The sequence below is a fragment of the Phalacrocorax aristotelis genome, chromosome 10 (genome assembly GCF_949628215.1).
Source record: "Phalacrocorax aristotelis chromosome 10, bGulAri2.1, whole genome shotgun sequence".
NCBI classification, from domain to species: domain Eukaryota; kingdom Metazoa; phylum Chordata; class Aves; order Suliformes; family Phalacrocoracidae; genus Phalacrocorax; species Phalacrocorax aristotelis.
Window position 1 is genome coordinate 8948643 of NC_134285.1, and position 16256 is coordinate 8964898.

Sequence of the window (16256 nt, forward strand, 5' to 3'; positions counted from 1 at the left end):
CAAACAATTATTATTTCAGGCCATCACGTGCTTTTAAGATCCTGGAGGCATCTACAAACCCACCCTGTTCTGATATGATATTTACAACTTTGCTAGACCTTCTCAAGGACTCTGGGGGCATTGATAAGGAAAAATTTTCCTGTCTTTGAAGACGCATCAGCCAATTACAACCTAGGCTGAAAAGAACAGGCCTTATTTCAACTCTGAAATGAGTGTTTTTCACTGATGTGAGGGGTAAGTAAAAAAAAAACTACCTTTTTTATAAACAGCAGCTGCATAGCGGGAAACGTTACTCGCAGCTTGAGAAGAGCAGAAAGTTTGCTTGTCCATCAGCTTCCTGCAGACAGATGAATGCTGTGAGATTATACCCTACAGGCAATGTGGCATACAGATGCTAAAGGTCTGAAATCACCAATTCTCAAAATGGAATATCAACGACTGCAATAAATACATATACTCATCTTTCCGTTTGCAATTCAGAATTCATGAAGGACACCAAAAAATGTAGGTTACTTCCAAGAATTCTTGCTATGTAACAGTGTCCAAAGCACCCCGAGACTGCACAGCCACCTGTTCTCACCTTTCCCTGGAGCCCTGGTTAACATACCTATATCTATGCCCACCACAAAAAGGGAATGAAGGCAAAGAGGACACCTACGAGGAATAGGTACTTGTTTCATCTGTACATGTGCCATCTACATTGAGAGCAATCTGTTCTCCTTTGCTGCGACAGTAGTTAGGGTTCAAAGTATCAATGGCCATTTCGAGTTCAACCTAAATAGTATGAAAGGAAAGACAGGAAATTAACCATGGCAGAACCCCAAACATCAATTAAAATTCAGTCCCACACTTGCTAACATTTCCAGGGATTTACAGCAAATTTAAATACATAAGCAGCATCATTCAAATCCATGGGGCAAATCTTATGCATAAAGTTGAGCATATAAATGGGTTTTTGTAGGATGGGGACATTTTAACAATAGGCTAGAGAAATATAAACTCCCACGTGAATGAACAGTAACAGAAAACCGAGAGTTCTTCAGGCAGCCCTGAAAAACACCTTCACTTTGTTGGATACCTTCTACAACATTAACAGCCTAGTTTACTTATCAGTACAGATTAAGTGCACAGGCAATATCCTTCAAGCCTCCCCATCACATAGGATCCATTCAGAATCTCTCAAACTTAAGGCATGCTTCCTTCTAGTTTGGCTACCAAGCAGTATAAAGTAACTACGTCCTCTTCACAGGCAAAGGCCTCGACGCTGGTAAGTTTGAGACTGCAGCACTTACCACTGACTTCACAGTTACTCCTGATTTAACACTAGTCGAAGTACAGACACAAGTGCCAAGCTTTTACTTACAAGAACTACTCCCCCCTCAAACTTTAAACTTCAGACAAATGTTCAAAAATAAGTGGTTTTCTGCATAGCATTTCTCTTTATATACTACAACAATACAGTATATATTCTTCCTCAGGCTGTGCCAAAGCCCTTATAAATTTGTCTATCACAGCTATCGCCCATTTTTTCTTCTCCTTTGTTACTTGCAAACTGACCTAGTTACAAGTCCCTGGATGAGATAGCAGATTTACAAGTCTGCACAGGGTTTAAAATGCAGATATTTGCTAATTATAATAGAAGACTTCCTGAACACAACATGCACCCTAACTCCAAAGTTCACACGAGCACTATCCCTAACCATTTCCCAGAACAAAATCCTAATATCACAGACATCTATTTCTGCATTTTTTACATAGTGTTTTAAAATAGTCGCAGTTTGGGATACTTTTACAAGCAAGTGCAATTATTCTGGCCTTGGCTATACCTTCACTACCTATACAATCCCACTGATTTCAAAAGGACTGCTGATGATTCACAGCCAAGCAAGACAGAAAGCAAGACCTGCACTGACACTGAACGACCGCGCATGCCTCCAAAGTTCAACCATTTTCTGAATATTGTAAAGACCTTTTAGATCAAGCTGTATTAGCACAAGCACCTACAGACTGAATTAGCATTAGTAACTACATTTCCCTGAGTGACCCTATTTTATATTAAAAGAGTGGCTTTTCCATCATGACTAAGTCCTCTCTTTATAAACAACTCTTAATCTAAACTCTACTTTACAGACACAACAAAAGACTCCCCCATACCTCCAAGCACAGAGATCTGGTCCTGCAAGTAGTTGCATAGCTGTCACAACTTAATAGCACAATGTGCTTTTCTCAAGTACATTCTGCACAACATAAACCAACTTTTACAGACTGGACTCAAATGATGACCAACCTTTTGCTGCTTTGGTTTTATCTTCACAGATAAATGTGTAACATCATCGTACGTCATGGAAGCTGGACGAATAGGATACTGGAAAACAAATCCATTTCATAAAACCTTCTTCATTTAAAGATCAAAGACCTTAACAGAAATTAACTCAATCTTCCCTGTCCCCTCACATGTAGATCCACTTGCCAGATGGATACAAGACATCGAGAAAAGAAATTACTTGACTGATTTGTGAGTCATCAGGGAATGTGGGAGTACGACCTAGAAAGCCCGCTGCTTAACCCCCAGTCCTCTGCTTTCATCACTACACAACCCCCTCCCTGCCCTTCACGTGCCACAATAAACTATAACCCAGGAAAATGGTACCACACATTAGTCCAGCAGACAAAGGAAGCGTTAGAAGCAATTAAAAACCCATCCCTCATCATTAACTCTCTGGAGAGTTTACCTAGAAGTAAAATATCTGTGGGTTTGCACAAGTAGTGTTAGCTTACAGGACATGGGTCACATGTAGCGAGTCAGGACACCAGACCCAGGTTTAGCCACATGGGTCCCTCTTCTGAACCATCTGGGAATGCTGAGAGGACACTGTGGTATACAAAGGAAATCTTCCAGCCACAGCAGCATCCTGCTCAGAGCTGCCATTCCTCCAGAACGCCCACAGCCCCTATTGCTAACAAATGCTCACTCTTGACACAGAGCAACTGTGGGTATCACAGAGGAAAGGCTGCACCTGGTCTGATGCAGGGTGTCTGGCTGTCTCCAGCCGTGCTCTGCTAGCAGGTGCATGCAGAGGATCTGTACAGGAAGGCAGTGGGCTTGCCAGTGGGCATCAGTGGTTTATAATGAACAACTTCATCCAACAGCCTCAGAAGGCTTCCCATTTTGCAGATGCCAAAGTGAATCACAAGGGTAAAACGATTAGGAAAATTCACTGGCAGAATGGAACACAGACCTCTACCTTCCTAATGTATTTCCACCTTCTATCACTAGTTAGTTTTGTCTCCACAACATAAGGGGGCTCTTCTGATGACTTGCACTAATTTACAAATACTGATGAGATTTTGAAGAGGGCCAGTCCTAAAGAAATGCTTGTTTTGTAAAGATGGAAGAAATCAGTGATGACAGAGGATGGCTAAGAGACTGCAGATTTATCCAAACCATGATAAAAAGACTTCACCTACTAAGAGCACTCCCTTAAGTTGGTTAAAGGGAGTGATTTAATGACAAGTCTGTGCCAGAAATGACCACTCCTCTCTTGGCAATGATTTAATACTAAATATTTCATCTGACTGAGAAACCCAGACAGGCTTGCCTATATCCAAGATTTTGGCAGGCTGAAGCAGTAAGGGAAGTTACTGCTCTTTGAATTTATTTTAAACAAACTATCACTGTATAAAAGTTAACTGAAATACCTGAAACAGATACAGCTTCTCCAGTAGACTTCTGGCCAGAAACACATCAATCTAGAAAGCAAAATGAGTAACTTTCATCAGATGCCAGCTGTAATTGATGGAGCCTCAGATAAAAGTATAATCCCTAGAGCTCAAATGATGACAGTTTTAGCTTTTCATTACACACTAACATAGAACACATTCAAGACTCCCTTGTCAAAGGTCTCCTCTCTGATGATTTTGTCATGAAATTCTGCAGTTGGTCTTTTCAAAAAAACAAACAAAAAAACCCACTATGATGAGGCACCAAACAGTGGCTCTAGCTGTGTTTTTTCTCTCTAAGGAAACTTGGCAAACAAATCTCAAATGAAAGAGGAAAACTTTTCGAAGGACTGAAGTGAATCTGTTATCACAATTATAGAGAGAAGAGGAAGCTCCCTCTTTGGCAGTATGACTGAAAGGTAACTTCATTACAAGTATTTTGTCACAAAATCTTTCTTACTTAGACAAGAGACACAACATCCCAAATCTGATTCAGTATTAGTATTTTGCCACCAGCAAGGAAAATCCACAAGTTTCATGAATATCACATATGGAAGCTGCCATTTTAGATAACTTTAGATATACTCTTGACAATTCTCACTCTGTGTCTCATGGCTTCTATCCTTCTTATGAGCTTGCCCTTACTTGTACTTCTGGTGTGTAAATTTAGACATAAAGTGAACAAAACACTGTGGTTACCCTTTGGGACATAGCAGTCCTTCAAAGTCGTCCAGAATCAGAACACAACTGTTTTAGCAGAAGGCATGAAACATTTTAGCTTTGTATTTAAGAGATATTAACTCATCAAAGTCATTCCAATTTTTTACAGCTCTCAGAGATGTGCAATAGAGTCAGTGGAAACACAAAGTGGTAGAAGCAAGTTCCCCACCTGCATTCCTCTTCTGACATGAAAAGACTACAATAAGTGAAAAACCTGAGCTGAATCTGCCAACATGGACACTGCTATTTTGGCAATATAGATACCGTAAGCCATATACTTGGCCCACACAACATACTTCCTTGCACAGAGCAAGCCACTCATTGTAAGACAACTACTGATATTGAAGACCCACTCCTTCAGCAATATAAGAACCCTGGGAACCATAAAAATTTTAAAAAAGGCTTCATGTACAATGACTGCTGCCACAATGCACCTTTACCTCTTGTATAATTGGATCATCTTCTTCATTTGCCATGCTAGGATACAGAAAGCTTTTTCTTGAGTTATTCCTTGGCACAACCTAGAAGAAACAGAAACATCTTATGAGTCATTACATCTGTGCCACGTACCACATGTAGCCTGGAGTATTTGTACAAGTTAACTTGGTTCCTTTCAGTGGTAATCTGTTTAGTCTGTTTTTCGAAGCAATGTATGTGTTTGCATGATCAGGTCCCTAATACTCCACAATCTTGACTAACTGCCACCCCATTCAAGAGACAAGCAAATGTCTCAAAATCAGGTAAGTTCTTATAACTTTTCTGAAAACCAGCAGTTATATAAGAAAGAGAGCACTAAATCAGTGCTCTATGGAGGGAAAGACAGGCCTTTTGTACTTACATGAAGTTTATCTGTTATATACCACGTAACTATAACAGACAGGTAGCAGCTGGTTTTCCAGCCAGGACATCTACAGTGCACTGGCTGGTCAGTCAGCCTGTGTGAGCTCTGAAACTGGCATTGCAGTCATCAGTGTCACTAAGGACAGTGCCATACGGTTCACTAGCTTCCCTTCTCAGAAAAATTCCTTGAAAGCAGATATGGAGAAAGTTCCCAGCTAAAGAGCTGGGAGAAGAAAAAAGCCTGTGTAAAACCCTGCGCCTGAGACCAGAGAATATTCTCATCATGAATGTGCTGACCTTGATTTCATTTACCTGACACATTGCAGCCTTGTCTCCTGACCTACCACTCTTCAGACTGTATTGCTAAATGAGAGCTCCAAAATACACTCCTTGGCCTCTCCTGGAGTCCTTTAAAATCAGCAGAACAACAGATTCTACTTCAGAACCACACCAACTCCAAAGAAAATAAGACTCTGATATTAACTGGGGACTGGGTGCTCTAGAACAGAAAGTCATCATGTTCAACCCAGTGCTGGAGTCTGTCATGCCTGGTTCAGACCTCTGAATAAAAAATGATCCCTCAGCTAAAGCAACAATAGTGCTTCCTGCTGAAATCAAACAAAAGGATTTACAGATTATTTGGGATGCCACTGCAACAGTGTTAATTAGTCCAGATAGATCATTTAAGACACCATTAATCAGCCAGTATTGGTCAAGATAGGCATAAAAAAATCAGACCTCTCACAAACTGACCAAGGAAAATTTTAACAACAAAGACGATCAGGCCAAGAAATAAGATATATGTTCAGGAACTCCTCACTGTCTTCTACTCGATGCCAGCTTCCTTCTTTCCTGGACCTCTTATGGAGGGAGAGAAAGAGAAAGAGGCAGCATCCAGGATCAGCTAGCAATAGAGAAGTTGCGAGAGAGGGAAGCCAGCACCCATGTTACATCCAAGATGGTGGTGGTTTTTTTCAAATACACAAGCCAACGCACAATTTAAGCGCTCAGTATATTTCAACAGATGTACAGGCTTCTCAAAACATCACCTTAATATACATACAGTTATTTAAGAAATCATTTGGAGAGACTGAATAGGCATTCTGGATATGAGTGCTATTAACATCACTACATGGGCAAATTTCCATTCAGGCAACACCTCTGGTTTATTTACACTGTTTCTGCCATTCCACCTAGAAATACGATTCTGTATTTTTCACTTACAGGTTCTCCACCACTAAAAAAGCACCCCTTCCAGTACTGAACTGGAATCTTCCATTCCTTTATGCACCAGGATATCCCTGGCTCTTCCCACCACACACTGCATTTGAAAATTTACCACTTAATAATATTTCAGACTCATATTTGAAATAATTTCGTAGAAATGAAAAACCTTCAGAACAAAAAGCCAGTATCTTAACTAGGGGCTGGGGCTGCTACTGCACAGCCTTTAATATGTGGTATCTGATTGATATCAGAGTGTTTTCTGTGATCAGGCACTCGGTTCTTCCCAGAAATACATACATGAATATGTTATTTTAAAGAAATGAGATTTGTCAGTTCCAATATTGCTTTCTCTGCTCATGTCCCCTGGGTGGCCTGATACAGCAGGCTCACACAAAGCCAGCCTGATAGCTCTGCACAAAATGGAACAACTGCAGTTTTCATTCAGAACAGAGCTGATGACAGGAGGATGCCCAAGATGTGTGAGAGCATGTGGTAACACCCAGAAGGGTGACTTGAGTCTAAACCCTCCTTCCTTGCCCCCACCCCCCGAGAAGACTGGGAACCATCCTTCCCTTCTTGACAGCCCGAGTGCCAAGTATATGCTAGCTTGTTCTCTCTCTCCTGGGAAAGTTACTCCACTTTCCAGAAGATAAATTAAGATTCCCTGGGCTAAGGAGAGAAAGAGAAACTTAGTCTGAAGGACCTGGTTTTTGGTCCCTCATCTAATGCTGCTTACGCAATTATACACGAAATCTCTTTGTGAATCCAGCTGTCTGTACTCAAGGAAAATGTTCTATTACAGGATTACATTTTTTCTTATTTATTTAAGGATAAAGAATGACTACAGTTCCTTTTACTGGAGTTATCAGATTGACAGGCCTATAAATAGGAAGCAGTGTGTCCCAGCACAATTTATAATACTCATGCAACTTGAAGGAATCCTCTGAATCAGAATGAAGCTTTCACTGAAGGCATACAGACAAAATTCCACGTCTACAGTATATATATATGGTGGTGTTCATTTCTACATTTGTAATATATACATATATTTATGGACACCACAAGAGTTATTGAATGCAATTAAACACTAGGAGACAGCAAACATGGTCAGCAGTTTCGAATTTCCTTTTGGTAGAACTGTTTTCTTTTAGAAGGAACTTTCATTTACAGTGCAAATCAAAATATAATGCACGTTATTAGTATGAATCATTAACCTTTAGGACAGCTTGCAGAAGGGCAAGAGATATAAATCTGCTCATTTCTCCTGCAATGTGACCAATGCTAGGACCAATGAAGCTGCTCATTAGCTGCCCGTAACATCATCAATTTAGAACCAATGAAGAAAAATATTGTGGTTAGAGAACTGTAAAAATCAGTGATGAAGCAACTGAAACCTACCTCTGAGTCTGAGCTTAGAAGGGCAGCTGGGTACAAGAGATATCTTTTCTTATTTTTATTACCAAAGACTTTAATACAACTCTAAGAAGGAAAATTGTAAATCTGCCTGTCATCTGACACACACTGACTTTTAGCCAGGCCTGCAAGAAATGCTCCAGCGTTTCACTGATACCTAAATTTATCAGTAATAATGGACCCCCAAAGTGCCAACACTGAAACTTGAAATATTCTTCATAATTATGCAGTTCAGGGAAAGCCAGGAACTCCTGCTGCATTAGTGCCTTAAAGCATAGATAATGAACTGGCAAAGTGGGAAAAGTGCCATCTCCTGAATCACTACCATAATTTCCTCTGGCACCTGGACTTTCTTCTGTAAGGGGTCCCTCAGTCCTGCCCCACCAGCAATCCTCTAGCTCAAGGCGGCCCATGGCACAGAGTAAAATGGAAGCTGCAAAAAAAGCTGAAGCACCTTCCTGACATTTATGATAATTACAATTTTGACCCAATTATTTGCCTTATTTTCTCCATGCTTTGCTCATCTGCAAGCAGCTTTGCAGAGTCATCTTCTGGAACCCAAAGAGGGCTCCTCTGCACCAGGACCTCTTTGGAGGTGATGTCACTGAAACACACCGTCAGGATTTCAGAGATTGCATTAAGCATGAACCTTTCTTTAACACCTCAACATTTCCGTAGTGAAGTGCCAGGCCAGCTCTGCTCGCTGCTGTGCCCCGGACCGGGGCAGGTCGCGGTGCCAAGCCCCGTCTCCCGCGCAGGCAGCACTCACACCTCGGTGGGGCTCAGCCGCCAGCCCCGCGTACCCCAGCGCTCCCCGCTGACAACGGCTGCTTCATTTCTGGCAGCTCCCGAGCCTCCCTTCTCCTGACACAGCAGCCGGGCAGCAGCGGGGGAGCGCAGGGAAGGGGGACCCGCGGGGGGAGCCCACGGCCAGCCGCCCAAACCCGCACCTCACATCGGCGGGGATGAAGCAAACCCTCCCAGCAGCAGGAGGGATCGGCGCCTCGTCCCCCGGCGCGGCAGGGCTCTGCCACGGTCCCCTCGGAGCCGATGCCCAGGCAGGGGCAGCCGGCTGCATTCCGGGGAGTGTGAGCTGCGCCCTTCCAGGGCAGGAGGCGGAGCTGGGGGAAGGGCCCCAGGCCGGCCGGTGCCGCCGCTTTACAGCGCCGAGAGGGCCGGCCGGCACCCACTGGCCCGCCGGGGGGAGACCCGAGGGGCCACGGCCTCTGCCCGGACCCCCGCCCGCTCCCTCCGCAGGCCCCGCCACGGCGGCCCCGACCCGCACCGGTTCCTGTCAGGGCCCCGCCCGGCCGGCTGCGGCCGCGCGCCGCCGGTACCCGCCGAGGCGCCGGATCCTCAGAGTCCCGGTCCCCGCCGCCCTCCCCGGGCAGGCGAAGCCCACCTCAGCCCAGGCCGCCCTCCTTCCCGGCCGCCCCCCGCAGGGTCCCTGCCGCATACGTGGGACCCGGGCAGAGGCAAAAGCGGTGCTGCCACCGCGTACCTGGCGGCGAGCCGGGGCGTGCAGCGGTGCCGCCGGCTCCCCGGTGGTGGTGCGGCGCGGCGGGCGGGCTCAGGCAGCGGCCATGTCGGTGTCACTCCGGCCGGCACGTGGGGACGCGGCCCTCCTCCTACCCACAATGCTCTCGCCGCCGGGCGGGCGGCGGCGCGGCCGCCAGGGGGCGCCGCGGCGGCGGCCCGCGGAAGAAAAAGAGCCGCTGGCAGCGGTGGGATTCGAACCCACGCCCCCGAAGAGACTGGAGCCTTAATCCAGCGCCTTAGACCGCTCGGCCACGCTACCGCCGTGAAAACGCAGTCTTCGCCGCCGCTATTCCTGTATACCAGCCATTTCTCCTTTTTCCTCCAGCGTCCCCCCATCTCCAAGCCCCGATCCCCGCAACCGCTCCCACTACACCCCCCTTCCACCCAAAAAATAAAATACTATCTGTTGTGTTTTAATTTTAATCACTGTCTCCAAGCAGGTGCAATTGCAGCCGTGCAGGCAGGCAGGGAGGGAGCAGCACGCCGCGTCCCCACGCCGCGGGGGCCCCGGCGGGACAGCGCGGCGGCGGCCAGGAGTTGAGTGGGGCTGGGGCCGAGGCCGAGCCCGCCGCCCCGCCCCGCTGCCACGTGGATGCCACGGCGGAGCACCCTCTCCTCTGCGGTGCGGGGGGGCATCGCCTGCGCGCCCTCTCTGAAAGCCAAAAGAACATCTAAAAACTATGCATTCTTTTTTTTTTTTTTTGCTGCAAAGCTACGACTCACTGAATTTGCAAAGTGAAAAGACTTTATGGTTGGGGGTTGGGTTTTTGCTTGCAGCACAGGGACCAGCGCGGCAGCCGGTAGCAGCAGCAGTGACCAGTACAGCTCTTGCGAGAAGGGGTAGTAGCACACCTTAGCTGCCCGGTGCCCCATGAAGGTGCCCTTGGGAGTCTCCACATTTTGCCTGAAATTCTGCTAAGTTTTCTTGGGGAATTAATGTTACTCTCAACGCTTAATTAGAGCGGAGTGGTTGTGTTTAAGCAAAATTCCAGCTTCTCTCTTCTGTAGTTGTGGCAGTCCATTTAAACAGGATAGAGAAAGCAATCCCGCTGGAGCCCCGCTGCCAGCCGCAGCTCACCCACCTCCCGGGGCACCTCCCGGGGCACCTTCCGCGGCACCTCCCGGGGCACCTCCCGCGGCACCTCCCCCGGCACCTCCCGGAGCACCTCCCGCGGCACCTCCCCCGGCACCTCCCCCGGCACCTCCCGGGGCACCGCCCCCGGGGCACCTCCCCCGGCACCTCCCGGGGCACCTCCCGGAGCACCGCCCCCGGGGCACCTTCCGCGGCACCTCCCGGGGCACCTCCCCCGCGGCACCTCCCGGGGCACCTCCCGGGGCACCTCCCCCGGCACCTGCCGCGCCGGCTCTGCCCGCGGAGCTGCGGCGCACGGCTCTGCCAGGAGGCTGCAGCTTTGCACAGTCTTGATCAGAATTTCATTCACTGTCTACAAGCACTGAGGAATAACAGCACACACCCTAACCGTGAACGGGATCTTTCTCCTTCATCGCTGCTGCAGTTCCGCACCCTCAGTTCAGTGCATTCTCAGAAACATGTGGGTTTTTTGAGAACAGAGGGAGCTGACGCTCCTCCCACGGCCATAGCTTTGCAGAAAAGCAGGACAGGTTCACGGTGGAGGGAAGGCAGGCAGACCTGAATCGGCTTCACCCTGCAAATCATCTGTACCCTGTTCAGGCAGAAAAGTTTAGGGACAAGAGTGTGATTTAGCAGCCTCCGAGCACTCGTCCGTGCAGCAGAGGACATGGGGTGCCATCCACAGCACTCCACATTCGGTGGCTGGGGGCAGGTGTGTGTGAGATGCTGCACGGAGCACATCTTGCAAGTGGTTTTCTCATTGTGAGGGCTGCTCGGCGCCACAAGTCCTTTCGCCCAGGCAGTGAGAGGTACCAGCACCCTCCCAGAGCAATGCTTTTCAGCCCTGCTGTGGGTGAGCTCAGCCTCTGTCCCTGAAGTGTTTGTGTGCCTGGGCACTGACCTTCCTGAACACTGAAAGAAGCCCATGTACCCGAGGTTATTCACATAAGCCACGGGTGACACTTACAGGGGTAAGAGCACAGACCACCTCTGGGGGGTGGCAGTTGGGTCACCAGGTTTCTCGTTTTACCAGTATGATGTAAGATGATGACTACATGATTTTTTTCCAAATTAAAAGAATGAACTTACATGAGATCTCAAAATATAACCAAGCTACCAGCCTCATTATATTGCCTTCCTGGCACAGGAGTTAGCCAGAGAAGAGCAAGGTCCCAACACTTGTATTGGTTATGTCCAGACTAAGGACCAGGCCTGGTGGTTGCAAGACTGAGCTGTCCCCTCAAAGTGTTCGGGTCCCCCACAGGGGGAGGTACACGAGAGATGCTTCTGAATTTAAACCTGAAAACAGCCTGACTCACCACCAGCACTGGCCCTGAATCCAACCTGAGGTTCCAGCAAAATCCTCCCTTTCAAAATTCAGATGAGAAGCCCTGATTTGGACCCCCTGAACTACACCTGTGTCTGTCAGCAGTCATTCTACTCTCAGAACTGAAATTCTCCCTGTGGGGAACAGAGTGAGATTCAAATCAGCCCCCACAGACCAGCAATTAAGAAACAGGCAATATTCTTCTTTACGCTTTGTAAGCGGTGGCTGTCTCCATGCCTTCTGATGGATGCTACCCCCACCTCCTTTGTTACACTTGCCAAGCACTCCAGCTCTCTGGGACAGCAGCTATAACTAAAGACAAGACTTGCAGTGCCAAATTTCACCAATTTTCATCTTAGTGACACTACGGTGAAGTGAAGATGCCCTGCTGGGCTTTTCTGTTAGGAGATTCTGCTATTTAAAAGTGCCTTTGATAGAGAACAATTTCATATTGTTTAAACTATACAAGTATAGTAAGTTATACCTGTCTAAATAAAGCAATAAAAAACCACAGTAAGAGCTCCATTTTGAACAGTTTAAAAGGGCTAGTATCAGGCAGTTTATTCTCAAACTGAAAGGGAAATAAATCATACTGAAGATGATGGTATCATTAGATACTGGAGCCATTACAAAAAACTCTCCCACCTCAGATCATAGAGGCCAAGTATTTCCATTCTTTTCTCAGGACTAAGCAAAGACTGAGGGCACAGGGATGCCTCTGTAGCAGTCCTGCAAATGAGCACTTCAGCCCTTACATCTTATCCCATAGTAGTCCCAAACGTTGCATGTGTAACTGAATGAGAATAAAACAGCACATCAGCCATTCAGTTTTCTGGAGGAAAACAGATTTTCTTCATACACATCTAGTTATTTCTTCCCACTTAGTTACTTCTGACTGTTGAAAGTTTATTAAATCAGAGATGGAACAATAAAAACAACACAGAGAATTTCTGGAAGCTTGCAACAGTAGTATTGAACTTTGGCAAATTATAAAGAAAAAACCAAAAGCAAACCCCCCACGCAATGACTGAAACTCTACTGAGAAAAGTGACAAAAAGAACAACTTTATTGACTAGCCAGATGAAACCAGACAAAGTGAATGAGGGGGCTGAGTGATGCAGGCCATGAGTGTTTGCATGTCTGACATGCAAACAATGGCTTCCATCTCACTGTCCTCACCCAAGCAATATTCCCACCAACAACCAGAAACACTGAAACCAGGCAAGTTCTGGCAGGCTGAGCCTCAGATTTATTTTCACATTTTTTAAAAATACAGATTTTTATTTATTCATTGTGAATAGATTAAAAATGCAGCATACAGCAATATCATTCCAAAAGTCTGTCAAATATATAGTTTTTCTCTTCAAAAGAATGTCATAAGTTGTGCAGATTTCTGTAAACAATTTCTATTTTGAACTTATTGACAGTCCTATTCACTGTGTAGCTAAATAATACGATACCACCTTAGGACTGAAGGTAGCCTGCATTACTAAAAAAAAAAGTAGTATTTGAAAACAAAGAATTAATAATCATCATAAATTTTATATTGAGCTTTGTGCACATTTACATACCAGATCTACAGAGAACTGTCAGCAACTTTAACAACTACTGAATTTAGCAAATTAACCTACATCAAAAAGTGTAAATAATTACATTCTACATACATTACATACACATTTTGGGCAAGCACATTCAATCTCCTCTCCTCCCTACATCGTTGGTGGTGGTGTTACAAATGCTTCCTTCTCAAGGAAAATCTCAAAGCCGTGGCATCAACACCTTATGAGGAAAACAAATCCTTTTGTCTGAATTTGTTACAGTGCCTACACTGTATCTGTTCTGCACAAAACACTATTCAGCTGTCTTCAGAGGTGAAAGGTACATTCACATTTCATTGAGAGCTGATATTTTAATGCTATGAACTGAAAGGGCAAAAAGGCCACATCTAAAAGAGGCTTTAGGCACCTAAAGCAGAACTTTGGATAGGCACTTAAAACATCCATCTGACTTGTGATCCTACAAACGCTGGTTCTATTTCAGCATATTAGGTCCTAAAAATATTAGGTCCTAAAAATATTAGGTCCTAAAAATATTAGGTCCTAAAAATATTAGGTCCTAAAAATATTAGGTCCTAAAAATATTAGGTCCTAAAAATATTAGGTCCTAACATTTGGTTATTTTAGTACCTAGCTTAGTATCTACCTGAGCCCAACAGAGATCTGGAAATTAAGATATTCCTCCACTAATGGGTGAAGAGCTTCACTTTCACTCTCAAAACAAAACAAACACATAAAAAGGCCACAAGCACTACTTTCCCACAGCCCCTGCATTACATATGCAGCAAGAAGATGCGGCCCTGTGTTACGAGGCTACTCACGGCTACAGCTGCCTGGTGGTTACAGCACCCACCCAGAAGTACGACACCCAAGGATAACTTTTCCTTCTCTCCTAGAAAGGATTCAGATCTTCCCATCTCACTTAACCACCAGTATACCACCTCTTTCAGACTGTGGCAGTTGCTACTAACATCACGCTTGGAGACTGTCTAAACGGTAATTCAAGATCCACTTGCCAGAAAGAGAGTAAGTGGGGAGCACAAGTTTAGAGCCCAGTGATAAGCACTCGCACAGGAAAGGAACAATTGATTTCTGTTCTTTGAATGGTTTCTATATTTTACAAGAAATTAATATTACTTGGCTATGCATGCAAGAAGTCCCAATGAAATCAACTGCATCATCTAGCAGCCTGCTTAGTTTTAAGCATGTTTTTAAAAGCTTGGCTGAAGTGAGGCTGGTGAACATCACAGGTCATTCAGCACTTCACAGGGGCTGCCCCTTATTTTTACCAACTTACACCCTCAGGAGACTGTAAGGCCAAGAATGCAAAAGCTTCCATCTTAATCTTCTGCAAAATGACTGTTAACCATGACCAAGAAATAGGAACAGCTTCTGTACTATCCATACAGATAGCACGACAGCTTTGGAATAAATACTGGATTTGGAAGAGAATTATCCCTATGCAGTGATAATTTAACCACCACCATGTTATTTGTCCTCTCATTACTGGTTAGGATTATGCAAACAAGACACAAATTCAAGGTCTTTGGGGATAATACTGTTTTCTCTTTTTAACCAGTGATTTTCTCTAACTGGTGTTTGAAACCATTTGTAGATAAAACACTACTTTAAAAGCTACTTAAACCAGATAAATTATTTCCTATACATAGAAATAGGTGAATCAACATCCTCTAACCTTTTCAAACATCCCTCTGGAAATGGCGGAAGGCGTATTCTCATTTTAAGTGAGATGATCTAGCATCACTGAGAATTGAGATGTCACTGTAAAAATAACTTCAAATTACCCATACATTACAGGTCTTGCAACTGTACGTCACTGGACAAATTTCATAAGATCAGGAGAATTTTGTACAACTAGGTTATTATATGGTGCAAAATATGAAAGTGAGAGAGGTAGCTGGATGCCTCACCTCATCAAGAACATCAGTGATGTTACTGATAGAAACATGCAATATGGGAAATGAATAAAACATATTCTAACCTTGAATATCCTCACTGCCAATCCAAAGCATCTTCCCCACCTGTTCCCAAACTGTAAGGATTCTATCTGGAATTCATTTGAGAAGAACAGAGGCGCCCAATGACACCAGTGTAACAGAATGCAACTAATTAAAATTAGTAGTTGCATGCTTACATTGAAAATTTACATTAACATGCAGATTTGGTGAGATACACCAAAAATTATGAAGAAATGCTGAGAATTTAGAAAATATTTTCCTGTATGTGGGAAGAATAAAAATGAAAACACACTAATCATTTGCTGTGTAAAAAACAGGATATGTGAAACCTAAACAAACATCAGCTTCATTTTTTCATCAAAAAAACTAGGCCCCTCAGTTCTAACAGTTAAAAATATACAAAAGGTCAAGTGTGTCTGTATTACAGCTTTAAAACCCTAGCAGAAGGATGCTATGGCACCCTATACACCACTTACATTTGGATTGCTCCCCTCAAAAAAAATTATAAAACTAAAATACAAAAAATAAACTTGTAACACCACATAAAAATATATCTTTTAGCTGCAAATGCAGCAAGTCTATAAAAAAAGGTTATATACAAGATCTGCTTAACTGTGGTGTCATTCTTCCATCATCGCCCAAGCCTCTTCCGCTTTCTGGTAGTACTGATTTGCCAGTCTGCCTTTCATGGCTTCAATTGCTGCTTCTGCTGCTTCTGTGTACAGCTCACCTAGAGGAAACAGGATCAGTTACATTGACATGGTAAAGAAAAAGCATCTTTCTATACCGAAGCAATTAAAGGACAAAAAGAGAAATTGAGGTCAAACTACAGGGCTGGATGT

At 44.7% G+C, this 16256-nt stretch overlaps 2 protein-coding genes and 1 non-coding gene across 10 annotated transcripts in view; all 3 read right to left on the reverse strand.

The window, feature by feature from the left end:
- Positions 1-10959, reverse strand: part of POLR3E (RNA polymerase III subunit E) — a 31789-nt gene extending 20830 nt beyond the window's left edge. The window contains exons 1-6 of one of the 3 annotated variants that reach the window (XM_075105061.1): positions 10941-10959; positions 4881-4961; positions 3700-3750; positions 2288-2365; positions 659-774; positions 255-337 (exon numbers count right to left, since the gene is read on the reverse strand). In XM_075105061.1, the coding sequence (XP_074961162.1) occupies positions 255-337; positions 659-774; positions 2288-2365; positions 3700-3750; positions 4881-4916 (364 nt within the window). In that variant the 5' untranslated portion in view covers positions 4917-4961; positions 10941-10959. Of the gene's footprint in view, positions 1-254; positions 338-658; positions 775-2287; positions 2366-3699; positions 3751-4880; positions 4962-9421; positions 9555-10934 lie in introns of those variants that run through there. The other 2 variants (XM_075105060.1, XM_075105059.1) reach the window with 2 other exon arrangements.
- TRNAL-AAG (transfer RNA leucine (anticodon AAG)) lies at positions 9637-9718 on the reverse strand. Its single transcript has one exon. It is a non-coding gene; the product is annotated as a tRNA-Leu (tRNA).
- A 3064-nt stretch (positions 10960-14023) lies between the features above and the next one.
- The window catches only part of EEF2K (eukaryotic elongation factor 2 kinase), a 35304-nt gene continuing 33071 nt past the window's right edge, over positions 14024-16256 (reverse strand). For 4 of the 6 annotated variants that reach the window (XM_075105074.1, XM_075105070.1, XM_075105073.1 and 1 more), the window contains one exon: positions 15311-16139. In XM_075105074.1, the coding sequence (XP_074961175.1) occupies positions 16035-16139 (105 nt within the window). In that variant the 3' untranslated portion in view covers positions 15311-16034. Of the gene's footprint in view, positions 16145-16256 lie in introns of all 6 variants that reach the window. The other 2 variants (XM_075105075.1, XM_075105072.1) reach the window with 1 other exon arrangement.